This window comes from Aspergillus karnatakaensis, assembly GCF_047715665.1.
Source record: "Aspergillus karnatakaensis strain CBS 102800 unplaced genomic scaffold BJY04scaffold_20, whole genome shotgun sequence".
Taxonomy (NCBI): domain Eukaryota; kingdom Fungi; phylum Ascomycota; class Eurotiomycetes; order Eurotiales; family Aspergillaceae; genus Aspergillus; species Aspergillus karnatakaensis.
The window spans coordinates 185793-201449 of NW_027395732.1; the positions used below are offsets into that span (position 1 = coordinate 185793).

The 15657-nt window shown below is 53.0% G+C and overlaps 7 protein-coding genes across 7 annotated transcripts; 2 read left to right on the forward strand and 5 right to left on the reverse strand.

The window, feature by feature from the left end:
- Positions 1–12: 12 nt before the first annotated feature.
- Positions 13–1744, reverse strand: BJY04DRAFT_187338 (uncharacterized protein). Its single transcript, XM_073711033.1, has 5 exons — positions 1392–1744; positions 1307–1343; positions 1208–1260; positions 912–1149; positions 13–860 (listed from the first exon to the last, which is right to left on the reverse strand). Exons 1-5 carry the CDS (start codon positions 1658–1660, stop codon positions 384–386), a joined length of 1074 nt encoding a protein of 357 aa, XP_073571999.1. The 5' UTR covers positions 1661–1744; the 3' UTR covers positions 13–383.
- A 1442-nt stretch (positions 1745–3186) lies between these two features.
- On the forward strand, positions 3187–5456 carry BJY04DRAFT_49947 (putative oxalate decarboxylase). Its single transcript, XM_073720511.1, has 6 exons — positions 3187–3903; positions 3968–4290; positions 4336–4403; positions 4450–4570; positions 4624–5128; positions 5207–5456. The coding sequence occupies exons 1-6, from the start codon at positions 3618–3620 to the stop codon at positions 5365–5367; spliced, it is 1464 nt and encodes a 487-aa protein (XP_073572000.1). The 5' UTR covers positions 3187–3617; the 3' UTR covers positions 5368–5456.
- BJY04DRAFT_49970 (uncharacterized protein) lies at positions 5149–6238 on the reverse strand. The gene has a single exon (XM_073720512.1). It carries the CDS (start codon positions 6118–6120, stop codon positions 5545–5547), a length of 576 nt encoding a protein of 191 aa, XP_073572001.1. The 5' UTR covers positions 6121–6238; the 3' UTR covers positions 5149–5544.
- Positions 6239–7005: 767 nt separating this feature from the next.
- BJY04DRAFT_49995 (siderophore iron transporter mirA) lies at positions 7006–9639 on the reverse strand. Its single transcript, XM_073720513.1, has 7 exons — positions 9169–9639; positions 8936–9101; positions 8792–8887; positions 8714–8739; positions 7993–8664; positions 7606–7935; positions 7006–7534 (listed from the first exon to the last, which is right to left on the reverse strand). The coding sequence occupies exons 1-7, from the start codon at positions 9354–9356 to the stop codon at positions 7210–7212; spliced, it is 1803 nt and encodes a 600-aa protein (XP_073572002.1). The 5' UTR covers positions 9357–9639; the 3' UTR covers positions 7006–7209.
- Positions 9640–9876: 237 nt separating this feature from the next.
- Positions 9877–10695, forward strand: BJY04DRAFT_217510 (alpha/beta hydrolase; the record flags this gene model as incomplete). Its single annotated transcript, XM_073716072.1, has 3 exons — positions 9877–10043; positions 10096–10622; positions 10676–10695. The coding sequence occupies 3 exons, from the start codon at positions 9877–9879 to the stop codon at positions 10693–10695; spliced, it is 714 nt and encodes a 237-aa protein (XP_073572003.1).
- A 174-nt stretch (positions 10696–10869) lies between these two features.
- BJY04DRAFT_217511 (uncharacterized protein) lies at positions 10870–13808 on the reverse strand (the record flags this gene model as incomplete). Its single annotated transcript, XM_073716073.1, has 2 exons — positions 10870–13662; positions 13722–13808. The coding sequence occupies 2 exons, from the start codon at positions 13806–13808 to the stop codon at positions 10870–10872; spliced, it is 2880 nt and encodes a 959-aa protein (XP_073572004.1).
- Positions 13809–14109: 301 nt separating this feature from the next.
- On the reverse strand, positions 14110–15575 carry BJY04DRAFT_187356 (D-isomer specific 2-hydroxyacid dehydrogenase family protein). The gene has a single exon (XM_073711034.1). The coding sequence runs from the start codon at positions 15506–15508 to the stop codon at positions 14462–14464; it is 1047 nt and encodes a 348-aa protein (XP_073572005.1). The 5' UTR covers positions 15509–15575; the 3' UTR covers positions 14110–14461.
- Between the last annotated feature and the right edge of the window lie 82 nt (positions 15576–15657).

Here is a 15657-nt window from a genome sequence, read left to right on the forward strand (position 1 = left end):
TGGGAATGATGAGCTTGTTGACTGAATGCCATCTATATGTATTATTATAATTATAAGGGTATATAGCCAAATGAACTCTAGAAATCAACCAAACGCCGTCTATGTGAGCAGAGTGCTTCTCCCGGATTTATCGAGAGGGGAAATGCCAAATGGGAGAGAACCTGTACTCCGGTCCGATGTATCATGTGCATGGCCGAGAAAATGCAATTATGGCCGAATGTATAGGTGTGGTTGTTCGTTGTATTGTGCAGCAGAGATGTTTGAGATAACCGTGACTCGCCAGTGTAATGCAGTATAATCGTGGGATAACGAAAAAGGGTATCATAGGCGAAACGAGTTGAGAAAGACAATGGTGGAAAGACAATGTGTTGGTATCATCACCCTCATGGCTTGTAGGAGATCGACAGCTCCTCGCAAACACCCCAGATGCGACGGCGGTTGGCAACACCCATTAGGGTAGGGTGCTCCATCGCGAACCTGGGGGCAGTGATGTTGTTCAGCCAGAGGTAGACCTGCTTGTAGTTGAGATCGCTAGGGCACTCTCTTGCTACAACCCGCAGCACCTGCGACTCCCAGAGCCATGGCATGCTTGACTCGATGAAGCAACGCCAGAAGTAGTTGTCGCAGGTGACTTGATGGACGAAGAGGGAAGCTTCGTCGAGGGCAGTCAATGATTCACCAGGGAGATATGAGCAGATCTGGTGAACGATTTCGGTCGGCAGAGTGCCAAAGGGGTTCTTTGACTGGCGGTTGCCCAGGTTGAGCTCCTTGGATGGTGTTCGGAGCTTGGTGTTGGTCTGGAGTTGAGTCTTCATGAAGTCTTCAAGGTCGGGTGTGCTTGTTGGGTGCTTGACAGAGTACTGATGATACGTTAGCTCAGACATCATTCTTGAATTAGTTGGCATCCATACCTCTGCTCCAGGAAGACACCGCCAGTACTGGCCTTGGGCGCGAGCAACATCATCACCGTATGCAAGTCGAAGAGCAGACCCAGATGTATTGCATTGACTCATCATGGCGTCGTAAAGAACATCCAAGTTGACATTCTTAGGGTCGGTAGTCCCCGTAAGGGTGCGCAGAAGGATCTCGAAACAGCTCCAGTGGAATGGCACCACTGGGCCGGGAGCGTCGTCCGTGCCAAAGCCGTAGCTTCAAACGGGTCTCGGGTCAGCTTAAGCTCTTTTCAGATGTATTTTGGGGGTCTAACCAGTTAAAGTATGTTCGCTTGGCACGTTCTCCCATCTTCACAGCAAGCTCGCCCTGATTCTGTCAGTGAAGTCCATACTCAGAGGTATGAAGAACATACTGCATCCGCATAGTATCCTGGTCCAGAGATGAACGCTCTAGACGGATTAGAACAGTTACAGCCGCAATTGACCAGGTCAGCCTACTTGGTCTCTCCCTTGACATCGTGCACTCCCAAACAATGGACCTCACGGGTCCACGCGATGCTCTCCTGATCGACTAGTCGCGGATCATATGTGTGGATAATGTCTTCGTCGTTCTGGCAGGTCTCGTCCGTGACTCTCGCGTCGTCCAGCGACTGCGAGAGCCTCTCGACGTATTGCTGTCGTCTCTCAGAGGTCGCGTCTGACGGAGAGCCGATCTTCATCCCCGAGAAGCCAATGCCGCAGACGGCGCAGTAACAGTCGAATGCCATGATGATTGGGTTTCCAGTGTTCTCGAGGACTCAATTGACAGTGACAAAGATGTGTGTCACTCGAGCTGGAGGGTTTTAAGGATGCCACCGAGAGAAATTCTGGCGGAGAGTAAGGGGATCATCAAAATCTAGAGGTCATTTGACCAACCACAAGACACTAAGATCCACTGTAAATGGATCTAAATCAATCTCTTATTGCAAGATCCTCCTCGGGAGCCAATCAGTCAGGATTTTGGCCCCGTTCGCCCCCCCGTTGCCCCCCGTTGCCCCTGACTGACCGCAATTCCGAGACCGCCCTGCCACCGCCAGAAACAAGCGTGAATCTGTTATTTTCGGTAACCCGGGCGCGTGGCTCGGATGGATGAAAAGGGGATTCCACCCAGGCGGTGAATTAAAATAGCCATCAGCTCCAAGCTTGCAAGCTTGCTGTTCGAAGGCGAAAGCAAGAAAAGAGCTTGTGCCGACCTCGGCAGCGGGTCCCCTTAGGGCTCAACCCATCCAACTTGCGATCATCGGAGCACCCAACTCTCAACCGAGGTTCCTACAGATGGCGAAGAGGCTTGGTGGTGAAGATCGGACTTTTCCGACCGTACGTTTGTCAACAGATGGCTTATAGTGCAGTTATATATAATGAGCGCCGCCTGCAGCACGGGCCCGATCGCTTGGATAACCGACCGCATTACCGGACAAGCCTTTGAACATCTGCAGTTGCAATCTCACGATCGTACAATGTAGTGGAATTGTTCTTCATGACTTCTATCAGAGATATTATTCTCTCTTGGTGAGGATAAGTTAATCCCGAGCCACGACCGACATATCTCCGTAAGGTAGCATGTAAGACGAGCAACACCCCGTGAACAAGAAGGAAAGATCGGAGTCATGGAAGATGCGTGACGAGAAGCATGGAGCACGAAATGAAGAGGTCAGCATGGCAAAATGAAGGATATTGACCTGTTGATTATGATCATCAACAGCGTTGTCATAAACTCAGCCCTACGATGGCCTGCCGATGCTCCAGCGAATCAAATGCATTGCAATTTGGAGATTGCAGTGCATGGAATGGAGTTGCCTAGAGTGGGACCAACTTCAAAGTAGGTGAATATACCAGTAAGCAGCCACTCACTCTGATCACTCAGCATGATACTCAAGCTGAAGTTTGAACCCTGCGCGATTTTGGCTCGGTTTCAGGGACTCTGTGTAATGCTGACTCGAGTGTGCATGAGGAGGGTTCATCTTATATAGTTAGTAGACAGGGGTGCACGAGTACATGAGAGTACAAGGCAGTACATCTGATGAAGGTACCAACGTTCAGCGCACGTAACTCCCTCCATGTACAGCCGTTAGGATGATCCTGCCCTACGCCCGCACTCCACCCGGAGTATCTAGTATCGCGAGATTTCTCCTATAGGCCTGCACTGCAGGAACGGTCAGCGGGCTAGAAAAGGATCGTCTGCAGTGCAACCTACCAGAACCACCTCCGCATGAGGGGAACTCTTCACGCTTGCCGAGCGACCCGAGCCTAAGCAGTCCGTCTTTACTCTTGACTATTCTTGGCTAAAGCTTGGATATTCTACCGTTGTCTGGCTCATCGAAGTGGGCATCTCACCCTTCCAACCCCTGGAACGACCTACCGGATCCTACGTCACTTCCATTCAGCTGTCCTCACGCTCACCTATTACCTTGCAGCATGATGACTATCCCCGCAGACCAGGATTGCATCCTTGAATTCTGTAGGCAGCAGGTATTGCTTTGTCCGAAGATGTATACTAATCTCCGCGTCGATACCGGTTCCGTCGTAGTAGGGCAGTTGCGCATCCCTGTCTTCAGCCGAATTTCTCCTCACGAGTACCAGCTGGACCAGGGGTCTGCGACTTCCCCTCACCAGAGCAGTATATAAAGGCCCTCTACTCGAGCCTCGAATGCTCCTCACCACGACAACAACATCCACTTCTCTACCATGAAGGCCAACGCTGCTCTCGCCGTCCTTGCTCTGCTTCCCTCCGTCTATGGAGCACCAACCCTTGTGAAGCGCGACGATGGAGGTAACCCTCCTCTCAAGGGCTCCAAAGACCTTCTCGGCTACTCCCCCGACAACAAGTTGACTGACACGAGCACCGAGATTGAGTTCACTCTTGCTCCAGGTCAGAAGGACGACAAGGACCTGGGGATTTACCTAGACTTCTCCGAGATTGAGAACCCCCAGCCAATCCGTGGCTCTCTGGGAGGAAGTGACCCTGGACCTCGTATGCCCCGATTATTCATCTCGCTGTTCGTCTACGAAGTGTGCTTATTGATATGCCTGCATAGGCAACTCTGCCCTCGATCGTCAGAACAGCGACAAGCTGGCGCCTCCTGGAACGGACCATGGACAGACCATCAATGCGAACTGGCCCATGTCACTCAGCAAAGCAAAGTACGTATACCTTTCCACAGTTAGTAACTTACTGACCCCTGATAGACTCGGCCTTGACGGTGCCGGTTGGTCCCGACAGGAGAACGTCGTCGTGATGCCGGACGCTACCAAGATGGCTGGTGTCGACATGCGCCTTGAACCTGGGGCTTACCGTGAGCTCCACTGGCACGTCGCAGCAGAGTGGGCTCTGGTTCTCAACGGCTCCGCTAGAATTCAGGTACTTTCTAACCCTTATACCTTCTGTCCTTAGCTTACCTGCCAGGCTGTCAACGAGGACGGACAGACCTTCCTCGACGATGTCACCGAAGGCGACGTCTGGTTCTTCCCTCCGTACGTCCTCTCCTACAAGCACATACAACAGAGCTAACCAAACCAGCGGCGTCCCCCACTCCATCCAAGCCCTCGACGTCGGCGTCGAATTCATGCTCGTCTTCGACGACGGCGCCTTCTCCGAAGACAACACCTTCCTGGCCTCCGAAGTCTTCGCCCACAACCCCGTACGTCCCTCCCATCCCACCCCCAACGCTCTCCTCCCAACTAACCCCGTTAGAAATCCGTTCTAAGCAAAAACTTCGACCTCCCCATCGCAACCTGGGACAACCTGCCCGCAGGCGAACTCTTCATCTTCCCCGGCACCGCGGCCCCCTCAAACATCGAAGACCAAAACGTCACGACTGCAGCGGGGCCCATCCCACAAGAATTCACCTACTCGTACCACTTCTCCGAGCAACCGGCGCACATCGTCCCCGGCGGCAGCGTCAAGATCGTCGACCCGCAGACGTTCCCGATCGCGTCGAACTTCGCCGCTGCAGTGGTCACCGTGCACCCGGGTGCAATGAGGGAGATCCACTGGCATCCCAGCAGTGACGAGTGGACGTTCTTCATCCGCGGCCAGGGACGCGCGACGCTCTTTGAAGCGCCGAACATTGCTACGACGTTTGACTACCACCCTGGTGATGTCGGGTACTTTCCGCAGTCGAGGAGCCACTTTATTGAAAATACGGGGGAGGAGGATTTGGTGTTTTTGGAGGTCTTGCAGGCGGATCATTTCTCTGGTATTTCTTCCACCTTCTCCCGCATATATCCACGTTTATATACAATGGAAGGAAAATGGGTGCTAACTGGTGCTTTAGATATTGCGCTGGGCCAGTGGCTTGGTTCGACTGATAAGCAGATTGTTGGTGATACGTTGAACTTGCCGGATAGTGCTCTTGGGAAGCTCAAGTCGGAGAAGCAGTACGTTGTTGCGGCGCCGAGTAACGAGACGTTGGCTTCGATTGAGGGGGGAAAGTAGAGGCTCAGCGATTAGGCTTTAATCTTGGTGGAGCGAGCCCCGGCAGGGGAGGGCAAGAGAATAGAGGGATGGTGAAGTTATAATGATGGGTTGATTTTGAATTGTGTCCAGAATGACTGTCAATAGAGGAAGATACTGATCGTGATTTGAATCTGTCCTTGCACTTATGCTACTGATCTACTGTTTGAAACAAGAAAGCGAGCACCACACCCTGCGTCTAGACGACTCAGGTTCGCTGCTGCTCGAATCCTGAGTAATAAACTTAGGGACTCCAGTCTCCAAACTTTCACTCTGGCCATCTTCTCCCTCTATTTGCCATTCTTCATCCTCAATATCCTTCAAAGGACCTCTCAGCTCAACATCCCCGGGGTCTCTTTTGTAGATGTGTAGGTAGCGGGCCTCTCGTCCGGCTTGGATTTTAGAGAGCCCTGCTTCCTCAGCGTCTTCGATTGGGTTTCTATCAGCAGTCAACCGCCATCTACTTCGCATAAGCATGCGTTTAATCTCGAAACGCCATTTCCCGTGATAGAGGAGGGCTTTATCCGGGTCGGGCACGTCCACAGGTAAGGACGCCTTGATTTGAAGGATATGCATGATCTCACGTAGATAAGACCATGCGGATGCGATGCCTCGACCGCATGTCGATGAAGACCCTTCGCTGCTCAATAGCAGCACTGGCGATGACAGGAGGTCACCATTGTCTTTCAGTTTGTGAAACTGGATGATGTCCCCGCTGGTGACGATCCCGTACATACCCACGTTTTGCTCGCCATCGCAATCTTTTCATACTTGCTGGATCGCTCCTGTACCAAAATATTAGAACGAACGCCTCTTTAGTCTTTCCCTTGGAATTTATACTCATCCCAGCAACACAATTCTTGAGATCCCATTTCACTAGTTCAGGTTTCGTATAGTAGAGTGAGACCTATATTCCACTTCTTATCCCCATAGAGCACACCATAGGAAACGTCTGCAGTCGTGTAGTAGGATGCTCCCTTATTGCAAAAGCCAACTTCGATACGAGCTCCCTTTATGTAGCGAAGGGGACGCGGGAGCCGGGCAAGTTCATTCTCGGTCAGTAATGGGCTACCGGGGGATCTTTTTCAAAGTCCAGTCTTTCGGCAGCCAAGCAGGTGGTCATAAGAATCTCCGGCTTCCATGTCAGGCCTCCGCAGTAGGCACTGCAGCTTTCAAGAAAACGCAGCTTTTTCTGTGATTCGCGGAGTTCGTCGTAATCGTGGATCATGCGGGCTGCGAAAACATACCCGCCTCGTTAGCACTTTGCAAGAATAAAAGGGTGACAAGAGCTCAAATTGGAGGGTGAGACGTACGAAGATGAGAAGGACATTCGTATTTCTGCTTAGGAACGAAGGTCTCGGTACTCTTCGTTACCCCCAAGCAGTCGCGGAGAGCAGGATAATTGGTTTCGACGATGGGAAGGAACTCCCGTTCCCCCTTATGGCTGCCCAGTGTCACTGTAAAGTTGGCGTAACTGCCAAACATCTTGATCAAGTAATGCCGTGCGTAGGTAGCAGCCGATGGTGGAGCTTGGATGTTGAGGATCAAGTTTCTGACGCACTCACAAACAAAGTTCTGGCAGTGACTCAGTGCAGTTGCGGAATTGTTCTCCGTTGCCTGCTTCAGGTGGCAATACTTTGATGACGTCTCTAAGCTGGCTCTATTCCGAGCCTATAGTTAACTCCCAGGCGAAGTTGTTGGAGAGGTGGGTTTGATTTGGCGGGAGGTGACCCCTAGCTACAGATAGAGAATCCTCCTGCTGCTTAGGAAGGTTCTGCTAAGCTAGGCGTAGTGCCTAAGGTAGGTACAGTGACTCTCTCTGCGTTAACTCCTTCCTACATGTTCGTCCTCTTCCTTCCCAACCTGCCTCTCCTCCTCTGCCAGCGTGGTCTGCTCCGTCAATTTCACATTCTCCAAAAAGAACATAATGATCAACATCGGCGCGAGTGCGCACAGCGCTGCAATACCCAACAACCGCTGTGACTGACGATACGACGTATCAATGGCAACCCTTGCCGGTGTGCCGATTTCGTATTTCCTCGCGACAACGATGCTACCGAAGATGGTCTGTGCTTGGTTCTTGAGTTCGGCAGGGAGATGCTCGGCCAGCTTCTTGGGGAGCGTGCTCCGCCAGATTGCGCCAGCGACGCTAGACATTGTCAGTATTAAGGCACGAATAGCTTATGGAGCAGAGAGGAAATCGGCGATGAGGGAACTCACCTAGTCCCAATGGCACCACCAACACTCATCGCAGCAAAGAACACAGCCGTGACGACAGACACCTCACCACGAGAGACCTTCGCCTGGACCGAAACCTGGGCAGCCGTCTGGTAGAAACCTCGACCGATACCAATGAGAGACTTTGCGGTGATGAACGCCGCCTCATTGCCGACTTTGCCGTCGCCCATGTCGACCAGGTAGAGCAAAACGCCCATACCCAGCACGCAGAGCGGGACGCCGGTAAACACCCAGATTTGTGACCGCTTCGTGAACTTCATGAAGTATGCGGCAAAGATACCCGCCACCTGAAAGGCAACGCGAAGGGAGTTACTATAGGTCAAAAAGATTAGGCTCGTGCAAGGCAAAACTTAGACGAGAGGCACTTACTCGATCCTCGTTGCCGGACCGGGACTATAGTGTGCAGCAACCTGGAGATAACTCGTGAAGAACACCGAGAAGACCGAGTAGTGAAAGAAATCGAGAGCTCCAAGCAGACAAGCGGCAGCGACAGTGCGGTTCTTGATCATCCGATACGGAATAAAAGGCTTCTTCGCGAACCAAGTGTCCCAAGCAATGAACGCGATGAAGATAACAACACCCAAGACCAGCATCGCAATGAAGCTCCCCTTATGCCAATCATCACTGTTGCCAGACCCGGTCAAAGATAGCGGGACGAGGAACAGCGACAAGCCAAGGATAAGTAGGATAGCACCGAATCCATCAAGCTGTACCCAAATGAGGTTGTACAGACGCCTGATCCAGCTATCGCCGCTCTTCCATCCCAACAGATCAGCGGCGCATTTGCCTGCTGGTGCGCGCCGCTGGTAAAAGAGCATTGAGCCGATGAGCAAAACAGAGCATACTGGCTGTATAATCGCCCACATGCCATACCCCCATCTCCATTGTTGTTTCTCAAGCACGGCCTCGGCGATCTCGGTTCCAAGATATAGAGCAGGGATGACGGTCAGGGAGTCGGGGAGGGTTGACCAAATAGCTCTATTGATGAGGTTGGTTACATCGGCGACGAAGACCTGCTGGGTGAGTCCGAAACCAGTTGAACTGCCTTAATTAGTATGGTGAGTGAGCCCAGGTGCGTAGGAGAACTTACCCGATAGCTTCGAAGATGCCACCAGCCTGCACACGCCTTAGCCTCTCGCGCTTATGACACAAACTGATAAGTACTCACAATATACTGCGAAACATCCTTACAGGCTGCATAGATCGCAGCTCCAATCGCTTGAAATAGGATAGAAAGGGTGAACATCTCCGCTCGACCGAAGACCTGAGAGACTAGTATCAGCTCTGCTCACCCACAATAGTAGTTACTAACATCTCCTAACTTGGCAATAATAGGATAGGCCGCAATTCGAGTGATATTGCCGACAACCCGCGCAGCAGACATAGCTGAATGTTGCTTGAACGAAGAGGTCGCATATGGCACGTAGACTTGGGTCGAGTAGTCGCCAAAGTTGTTCACGAGAGTTGCGAGGAACAGCCTAACAGGAAGCCATGGTCAGTAACGCGTCAAAGAGTGGGAGATTAGAAAATGAACGGCATACACACCCGGTAAAGGTGATGATCAATCCCTGCCTCGTCCACCCCTTCCTCAACATCTCCGCCCGCCGCACACCAGCCTGCAGACTTTCGGAATCCGAGAGTTCATCTTTGCCCAAATGATGACCCGGCTTCTCAGTATTGGGCTCTGTATCAGCGGCGCCCTTTGGCACAGCCGAGATCTCATCGACAGCCATGATTCGAATATGTAAGAAACTGAAGGTGTAGGGCTGAGACTGAGAAAAGCCGCAAGTGTACTCGCATTTTATGTACTCTCCGATCCGTCGGAACACACTGTTCCTTTCCGACAGAAAGGCTCGTATGCAACCTCGGGCAAATGGCTATCAGGCCACGCGAGTCTCCACGAGAGTTGACCTGTGGCCAATGGAGTCAGGCAACAAGCGAATCTAATCTTATCTAGCTTCCCCCGGAGACGGAGCTTTTCTAGATCAAGCATGATGGGGCTCGCATGCGTGTCGGAAGCTTCAAGGAACAGGATGATTGGAGAAACAGACTCCAACAGCAGGGAAAAATCAGAAAATCAGAAGATCAGATAACAAATGCCAAGGCCCGCCAAGCTTGTCCGCTTCAAGCCACCACAGACCAATGTGGGGGGTCTCGGCGAATTCCCGGCTTAAAGATGGCTACACTTTCCTGTTCTCTCCCGGACTCGTTGACAGAACGGAGCAGATGTGAATTGAGGTGGAACGACTCGAGATGACCCAGTGGACATTCACCCCCGGCCAGCCTGGCACCGGCGTCGTCCAGAATATGGCCTCGTGGACAATTTCCCGACACGATCAAGAGCCATACCAAATCGACATCTCATGGCCGCTCGCCTGGTCGAGTAGGAAGGATGACTCAGTCGCCAGTGCCAACGTAGTGTAAGTGGAGTCATGCTGATATTAATTGGGTTAGGGTTAATCTATCTCCCAGGTACCTGGTTGATGGCAACGCCCTTTTCCTGACAGCCACCGAGGCATTACGACGACGGGAGTCACATCGGCCGAGAGAAACGGGGACGATTGTTGTAGCAATTGGATACCCACTAGACGACTCGGTCTTTAGTCCTCGGCGCAGTTTCGACCTGACGCCTTCTTGTGAGCAGTATACGCCGCCGGACGGACCAGATGGGAAACCCAAACAGGAGGACCATGGGGGCGCGGATAAGTTCTTGAGGTTTATCACGGAGGTGGTGAGGCCGTTTATTCAAGAAAAAATCTTCCCTGGTGTTTCTTTCACTAAGTCTGGGTTGTTTGGGCACTCGTATGGTGGGTTGTTTGTACTTCATACGCTTTTCACAAGGCCAGGGGCTTTTGATGCGTATCTTGCTGCGAGTCCGTCAATTTGGTGGAATGATAGGTTTGTTTTATCAGAGGCGGAGAGGTTCTGCGCAGAGAGAGGAGCTGATACCCGGCCTGTTCTGAGATTATCGTTTGGGTCGAGAGAGCAGGATCCTGTTGGTGAGCCTGGCGAGCCACTGGAAAACTTCCAGAAGAGGCAAACCGCAGCGCAGCGAAGAAGAATGACCGATAACTGCAGAGACCTGCATGCTCAACTCCTTGCGAGTCAGCGTCTCAGTTTGGTAGAAATGAGGGAGTACCCCGATGAAGACCACGGGAGTGTAATCGCCCCTGCCCTCAACAGTGCCGTTACATTCCTCACTACTCTGCCAACATTCAAGCAAGCAACTACATAATGAATACTCCCTTACTCCACGGTCTTCCACAACCCCTCCAGCTGCCTCACCCTCGCCGACATCCCCTGAATTCCCTGCATATACCCCCAAGCCGCATTCCCCTCCTGCGCCCCCGTAACCCCCCACGGCGTCGCAAAGCTCCCACCCACACCAGCACCTGTATACCTTACATTATGATTATACTGCCACGCACTCGCCCCGTCCATACTATTATAGAAGCTCGACGTTGTGTTATGCATCCTCTGCATATTCAAATCCAGCTTCGCCTGCTGCACCAACCGCCTCATCTCCGGCACTGTCTGCGCGTAGATCGTCGCGCGGTAGGACGCAAACTGCAGGAAGGTGCTGAAGTCATTATTCTCGCACGCGGAGCGATACTTCCCGCGCATGCGGGCCGAGAACATATCACAGTTGACACCGGGCTCGCCTAGACGCGACGTCGAGAGTGTTTCTGGCCTATCGGGGAAATGGTGAGATAGGGATGTATTCCGGATTACGTCTTCGTAGCAGGAAGGGCAGATTCGGCACTCCGGAAGGCCGTACCATTGTCTGCCCTTGACGAGATTGATCCCGGGGCATGGGGTTAGTGTGCTTGTTCGAGATACATAGTTTGCGAAGACGCTGAATGTGGCTGTTATGAGTGCTTCGTCGAGCTTGTAGGCGTAGGAGGCGAAGCGGGGATGGGCAGGGTTGAGGTCGCAGGCGCGAGGTTCGGCGGTGGTGTTTGATGGGGGGAGTCGGTGGAAGAAGTGGGAGAGACCGTAGGGCTGAATGAGGCCGACGTAGCAGCTCTGGCAGATGTCGAAATTGGCGACGCCGGTAATTTGGTAGGTCAGTGTGCCTACGGGGATTTCGAGGGTGCAGGCGGGTGTTTGGGTGAAGGCGGTCATGCTAGATGTCCAGATGGGAAGGCTTTTTTGGAGGAGCGCTTCGGCCCAGACAGCGCGGGATTGAAAGTAGCCTAGGATGCAGCGGCGTTGGGAGAGGGTAAGGGGGTTGAAGGGCTGGAAGGCGTCTTTGAACGGGGTGTGGAAGGCGAAGTCGTTGTAGCAGTGTTCGCAGATTGTGAGGTCGGGTGCCGAACGAGGATGGTACCATTTTCGAGACCGAAGCGGGACGAGTTTGCCTTGTTTCTCGCATGCGGGGAGGTTGAGGTGGTGAGATGCCCCTGAAATGAAAGTGTCTAGGTCTGTCTTGAGGGCTAGCTTCTCGATGTATGGCACTGCCACGTCACACGCCCACAACGTATCACTAGCCTGGGGCTCTGTGCATTGCGCAAAGGCGTCCCGTAACGGACTGGCGAGAAGCACGTCCTCGTAGCAGGCTTCGCACGCGGCGAACATGGGGAACTTGTCCCGGTGTTGGCTGCTCAGTTGATACCACTTTACGGCTTCGGTTGCTGCTACTCCCTTCCCTTCCCCGGGACAGCTTCGCACCGATAAGTTTAAGCGGTGACTGAAGAAGTTCAAGATTTCTGTAAGACTACTTGACTGAAGAGCACGAGGCCACAGTACCTCCTCGACCCGGGGAGAGCTGAAAAAGCAGTCTGGCTTTGAACCAGGAGGCGAGTTCCAGCAGTTGAAGAATCCCTCAAAGTTTGACGAACGAATATGCTTCTCGTAGCAGTAGGCGCAGATGGTAAAGTCTGGAACCTGAGGGTGAATGTACCACGTTCCACCGCTTGTGAGTTTATAAATTGTCGTGGGACACCTCCTCAGCGCGAACTTGGCCGGTGGGTCGTATTGGACTTTCGGTGGCGGTGGAGTTATAGCTCTCTTTGGCGGATAGTTGGTTTCTTGTAGCGAGATACTCTGGATTTTGGCGGTAAGATCTTCCTCTTCCTCATTCACAGACGGCTTCTGATACGACTTTCTGCGCTGTGAAAATAATGGCGGCGGAGCTAGAGGTTCAATCAAGGCCGGTTGCTGCTCAGGTTCCTGACTGACGTATGACACTTCCTCATATCTAGTGCTCTGTTGAGGTACCTTAGGTTGGTAGAACTGCCTCAATGCTGGATTTTGCGCAACGAGTGCTTCCTCAAAATCTGCTTCCGACTCATATGTGCCCGATGGCGGGGTGAGATTCTTTAGTTTGGCCCAGAAAGATGGTTGCAACTTCTGCTGGGGTTCACTCTCCTGAATCGGGCTTGAATGATGAATTTCTGTTGCCGACTGCGCATGGAGGTATTGTGGTTCAGCTTGTTCTTGACGGTACTCTGGCTGGTAGGTGGTCTGCGGGGAATGGCCCTCAGAGGCGATAGGTGGTCGAGCTGACTCCGATGCGATTTGCTGAGCTTGGCTCACATGAGAGTGGTTTGTTTGAGCCTCGTCATATGGACTTGGTGTGTTACTTAGGTCCTGAGGGTATGCTCGATGATAGTCGTGCGGGAGAGATTGAGCCTGCGGCTGTCGCTGCGGGAGGTGGTGTTCAGATCCGACAGGTGGGCGAGCTGGCTCCGGTGCTATCTGCTGAGTATATTGCCTCGACTGGTCCTGTTGATATGGGCTCGAAGGGTCAATCTGCTCCTGAGGGTATGCCGGCTGATACTCGTATGGAGGCGGTTGGCCTTCGGGTTCACGCTGGGATGCGAAATACGCAGGCGAGTACCCCGGTACAGTCTGCTGAGTAGGGCTTGATTGATACTGCTCGGTCTGCGTTGGTGCATACGAGTTTCGAGAGATATTTTGGTACTGGGGGTGTGCTGGTCGGTAGTCATATGGAGGGGGTTGAGTCGGAGGCTGCTGGGATTGATTTTGAGGGGCCAATGAAGGACGTGGCGGCAAAGCTGGAGCCCGCTCATAGCTCTAATATAGCTTGTCAATTAGGGCGCGTTAATAAAGCAAACCAGTGCCGTTCTACATACCGCAGAATCAGGCACACTCCCGGGTCTCGGTGGTATGGGCGGGGGCGCGCGCAGCACATATTTATTAGGACGATACGAACGGTCCATAGCTCAAGAAGGCTTCTCAGTTCCAAAAGGCAGCGGGGGAAAAGGCTAAGAAACAAGAACGAGGCGAGGCAGAGATCTTATGCGACGCGGGGCGTTGAGGCTCGATCCCGGCTTGATCTCCAACACTGCCACGACTGCACGACTCCACGACTCGCTCTCCATTCGCCCGGTGGGCCTTAGCGCTTACCATTCGCGTATTAGCTAGCTTGGCGCAGCGTTTGCGATTCGATCGGTTGGATTTGCTTATTTGGTGATTGTAGCCCGAACGATGTTGGGAAGTATAGGAGCAAACTGAAAGGGACAAACTTCAATGGCAGAGCCTCCGAGTGACAATGCTCTCAGTTGTCCTCCGGTGCAGTCTAATTGCTGGCTCTCCCCAGTTGACACGTCTACTGTCGTGTATCTGCCATAGATCTTGTTTGCTTTTAGCACCACTTCCTTTCCTGGGACTGCATGCAGGTAATCGGTACTTCGGTGGAGAGATATGGCTCCTAAATCAATGTGGGATCTCTAGCTTCTCTCCGCTAGAGTAAACATGAGCCGTGTGGTTGGAATCGGACGCAGATGTTTGAATGAATATTGCTCTCAGCCTCCTATCATAACCTGCTGCCATTACTCGTGTGTCTCTGGGGGCTCATTCCTCAAGACACCACCTAACAAACAACATTGACCGGAATCCCACCCACAAATCCCTCAACCCCCTCCACGAGCAAATCCTGCAGATTCCTCATCGTCGACTCCGAAAACCACGCAATATGCGGCGAAACCGTCAAATTCGGCACCCCGTCCTCCAGCAGCATAGACTGCCCTTTCACCGGCGGCTCCCCTTCAAACACATCCGTCGCCGCAGCCGCAATCCACCCCTGCCTCAACGCCCGAACCAGCGCCCTCTCGTCCACAATCCCACCCCGAGCCACATTAACCACCACCGCATCACTCCTCATCTCCCTCAACTCCTCCTCCCCAATGAGCCCAACGGTCTCCTGAGTCTTCGCAACCGAAAGCATCACAACCGTCGCCCGCCTCACCGCAACATCAAACTCCACCCTCCCCCCACGCACCTCCATCCCCATCCTCCCCTTCCTCTCCGCAACAAGAACCTGCATCCCCAGCGCCCGACAAACGGCCTCAATCCTCCTCCCAACACCCCCATACCCAACCACCGCAACAACCTCCTGCTGCGTCGTATGCGGCGGTCTCCCAATATTCTCCCCATTCCCAAACCTATGCACCAGCGTCCGTTTCTCCGCCCACTCATTACCGCCACCCATAACAAGATTATGCATCCTCACAACCCCCCGTCTCGCCGAGAAGTACAGCGCGATCGCATGCTCCGCTACACTCCCGACATTCGCACCAGGGCAGTTAATCACTCGGATGCCCCGTTCCGTGAAGGCGGGTATATCGACCCACTCCACGCCTGTGGCCATGACGATAACGCATTGTAGCTTCGGGCATGCGGAGAGGACTTCTGGGGTGATTGGGACGATGGTGGTGATTGCGATCGTGGCGTCTTGGAGGCGGGAGATGATGATTTCGTTGGAGGGGGTTGTCGAGGCGTAGCCTTTGTAGGTGTGGGGGAATGTGAAGTGGGAGGTTGGGATTGGGCAGTGGGTTTCTTCGAGGCAGATGATGTGGTGGGTTGTTGTTGTTGCGGGGGTGATGGCGGTAGAGAGGAGGGACATAGTGGCGTTGTTCATGAGGGACGAGAAGCTGAGGATTGGATTGAATGGGGAAGTGAGTGATGCGGTTGAGAAGAGGGAGAGAAAGTGAGGGGGTGGTGTGTTGTGACAAGGGAAGGGGATTTAAGCTTATCGGTTGGCGGGGCTGATAAGGCTCTTGGCCAAGG

Excerpts from the sequence above, each read along its gene's own strand:
- BJY04DRAFT_187338 (XM_073711033.1), bottom strand. The coding sequence starts at position 1,660 with ATGGCATTCGACTGTTACTGCGCCGTCTGCGGCATTGGCTTCTCGGGG. Across the intron at positions 1,344-1,391 it reads GATGTCAAGGGAGAGACCAA|AGCGTTCATCTCTGGACCAG; the intron begins GTAGGCTGACCT and ends TAATCCGTCTAG. Across the intron at positions 1,261-1,306 it reads CAGGATACTATGCGGATGCA|GGCGAGCTTGCTGTGAAGAT; the intron begins GTATGTTCTTCA and ends TGACAGAATCAG.
- BJY04DRAFT_49947 (XM_073720511.1), top strand. The coding sequence starts at position 3,618 with ATGAAGGCCAACGCTGCTCTCGCCGTCCTTGCTCTGCTTCCCTCCGTC. Across the intron at positions 4,571-4,623 it reads AAGTCTTCGCCCACAACCCC|AAATCCGTTCTAAGCAAAAA; the intron begins GTACGTCCCTCC and ends TAACCCCGTTAG. Across the intron at positions 5,129-5,206 it reads GCAGGCGGATCATTTCTCTG|ATATTGCGCTGGGCCAGTGG; the intron begins GTATTTCTTCCA and ends CTGGTGCTTTAG.
- BJY04DRAFT_49970 (XM_073720512.1), bottom strand. The coding sequence starts at position 6,120 with ATGTACGGGATCGTCACCAGCGGGGACATCATCCAGTTTCACAAACTG.
- BJY04DRAFT_49995 (XM_073720513.1), bottom strand. The coding sequence starts at position 9,356 with ATGGCTGTCGATGAGATCTCGGCTGTGCCAAAGGGCGCCGCTGATACA. Across the intron at positions 8,888-8,935 it reads TTATTGCCAAGTTAGGAGAT|GTCTTCGGTCGAGCGGAGAT; the intron begins GTTAGTAACTAC and ends CTAGTCTCTCAG. Across the intron at positions 7,535-7,605 it reads GGTGGTGCCATTGGGACTAG|CGTCGCTGGCGCAATCTGGC; the intron begins GTGAGTTCCCTC and ends GACAATGTCTAG.
- BJY04DRAFT_187356 (XM_073711034.1), bottom strand. The coding sequence starts at position 15,508 with ATGAACAACGCCACTATGTCCCTCCTCTCTACCGCCATCACCCCCGCA.